This window comes from Camelina sativa, chromosome 5 (assembly GCF_000633955.1).
Source record: "Camelina sativa cultivar DH55 chromosome 5, Cs, whole genome shotgun sequence".
In the NCBI taxonomy this organism is placed as follows: domain Eukaryota; kingdom Viridiplantae; phylum Streptophyta; class Magnoliopsida; order Brassicales; family Brassicaceae; genus Camelina; species Camelina sativa.
In genome coordinates this window covers 23043263-23044698 of record NC_025689.1, presented here as the reverse complement: position 1 = coordinate 23044698, position 1436 = coordinate 23043263, and the positions used below count along the sequence as shown (strand labels likewise).

Genomic DNA, 1436 nt, shown 5'->3' with positions numbered 1-1436 from the left:
TTATGGCCTGTTCCAGGTTTCTGTATTCCATTGGAGGTTAGTTAGTTTAAAATTTGAAGTTTTCTCATTGTTGATATTTCTTATAAGTGAAGCTGATTTTAGTTTTTTTCCTTGTGTTGTGTAGTTTTTACTATTTGAGGCAGTTCCAATTTTGGCGAACACTTACGTTGACCAAGTTCCTGAGGCGGATGCAAGTTGTCCTAGGATGTGCAGGAGGAAATTTAAGAATACCGGTCAGAAAGGTTTTCCTCTAAAGAATATAGGAAATACACTTGGTACAACAAAGTTATCCTAGCAATTGCCATTATTAATCATTTGAATAAATTGGTTTGTAATGTATCTAAAGTAGGTCGTTTACACAGGCAATTGCTAGTGTGATCCCTCATATGGATGAAGAAATTCCTCTTCTCGATTAAATCATGGAAGAAGCTGAGGAAGACGATACCCATGATGTCGTAGTTAACAGTTGGATGTGGCGCATTCGTAGAGGACTACCTGTACTTTTGGAGGAGATGTACACATCCAATGTGGCTTCTCGTTTGGAACAAAACGATGCGAATGAGGAAATAGACGGCAATGAACAACCGAGAGAAGATACTATTGAGTTGGTGGATCTTCTAAGGACCATGAAGCAGGATATGAAAACCCAGTTCGATAACATTTCGGCGAAGATTGATGGGCTTGAAAAAAGGATCGAACCGTTGGAAGTATATGTGAAAGAGCAAGAGAAACCAAAGGTAATCGTAATACTGTAGTAATACTTGATAATACTAGAAGGTGTTAACAAAATTTGGTTTCATGTCAGGCGCCTGTAGATGATGAGCAACCGAGTACTTCGCAAGAAGGAGGGAGAGGGACGAAGAGAAAAAGGTCTAAGAAGTAGTAAAACTATGTTATTTTCTTTGATTTGTCATCGTAGTACTAGTAAAACTATGTAAAACTTCGTTATTTTGTTGGATTTGCGATTGGTACTGGTATTACTAGTTAAACTATGTAAAACTACGTTATTTTCTTGGATTTTCCGTTCGTATTTATGGTAAAACTACGTAAAACTAAACAAAAACTAGAGAATTCATATAAGAAAAATATAGAACATGATTCAATTCAAGGAGGCATAATCCTAGAAGTCACATAGAACATCATGATTAAACAAGAGAAGTCACATGAAAGATAAGAAACTGATTCAACAAGAGAATTCAAGGAAAAGATAAGAAACAGAATCTGATTCAACAAGTTTTAAACCAACGTAGAATGAGATCGACTCAGATAATATCAATCGAAACACAACCTATCTAGGAGATCGACTCGAGTGGTAAGCAAGGCCAACTCCTCCTTTAGTTTGGCAATCTCGTCACTCTTCTCTNGTGGCGCATTCGTAGAGGACTACCTGTACTTTTGGAGGAGATGTACACATCCAATGTGGCTTCTCGTTTGGA

At 37.3% G+C, this 1436-nt stretch overlaps 1 protein-coding gene across 1 annotated transcript in view; it reads right to left on the bottom strand.

The window, feature by feature from the left end:
• LOC104789499 overlaps window positions 1105-1436 on the bottom strand; it is a 4748-nt gene continuing 4416 nt past the window's right edge. The window contains exon 4 of the mRNA XM_010515189.1: window positions 1105-1120. Within this exon, the coding sequence (XP_010513491.1) occupies window positions 1105-1120 (16 nt within the window). The remainder of the gene's footprint in view (window positions 1121-1436) is intronic.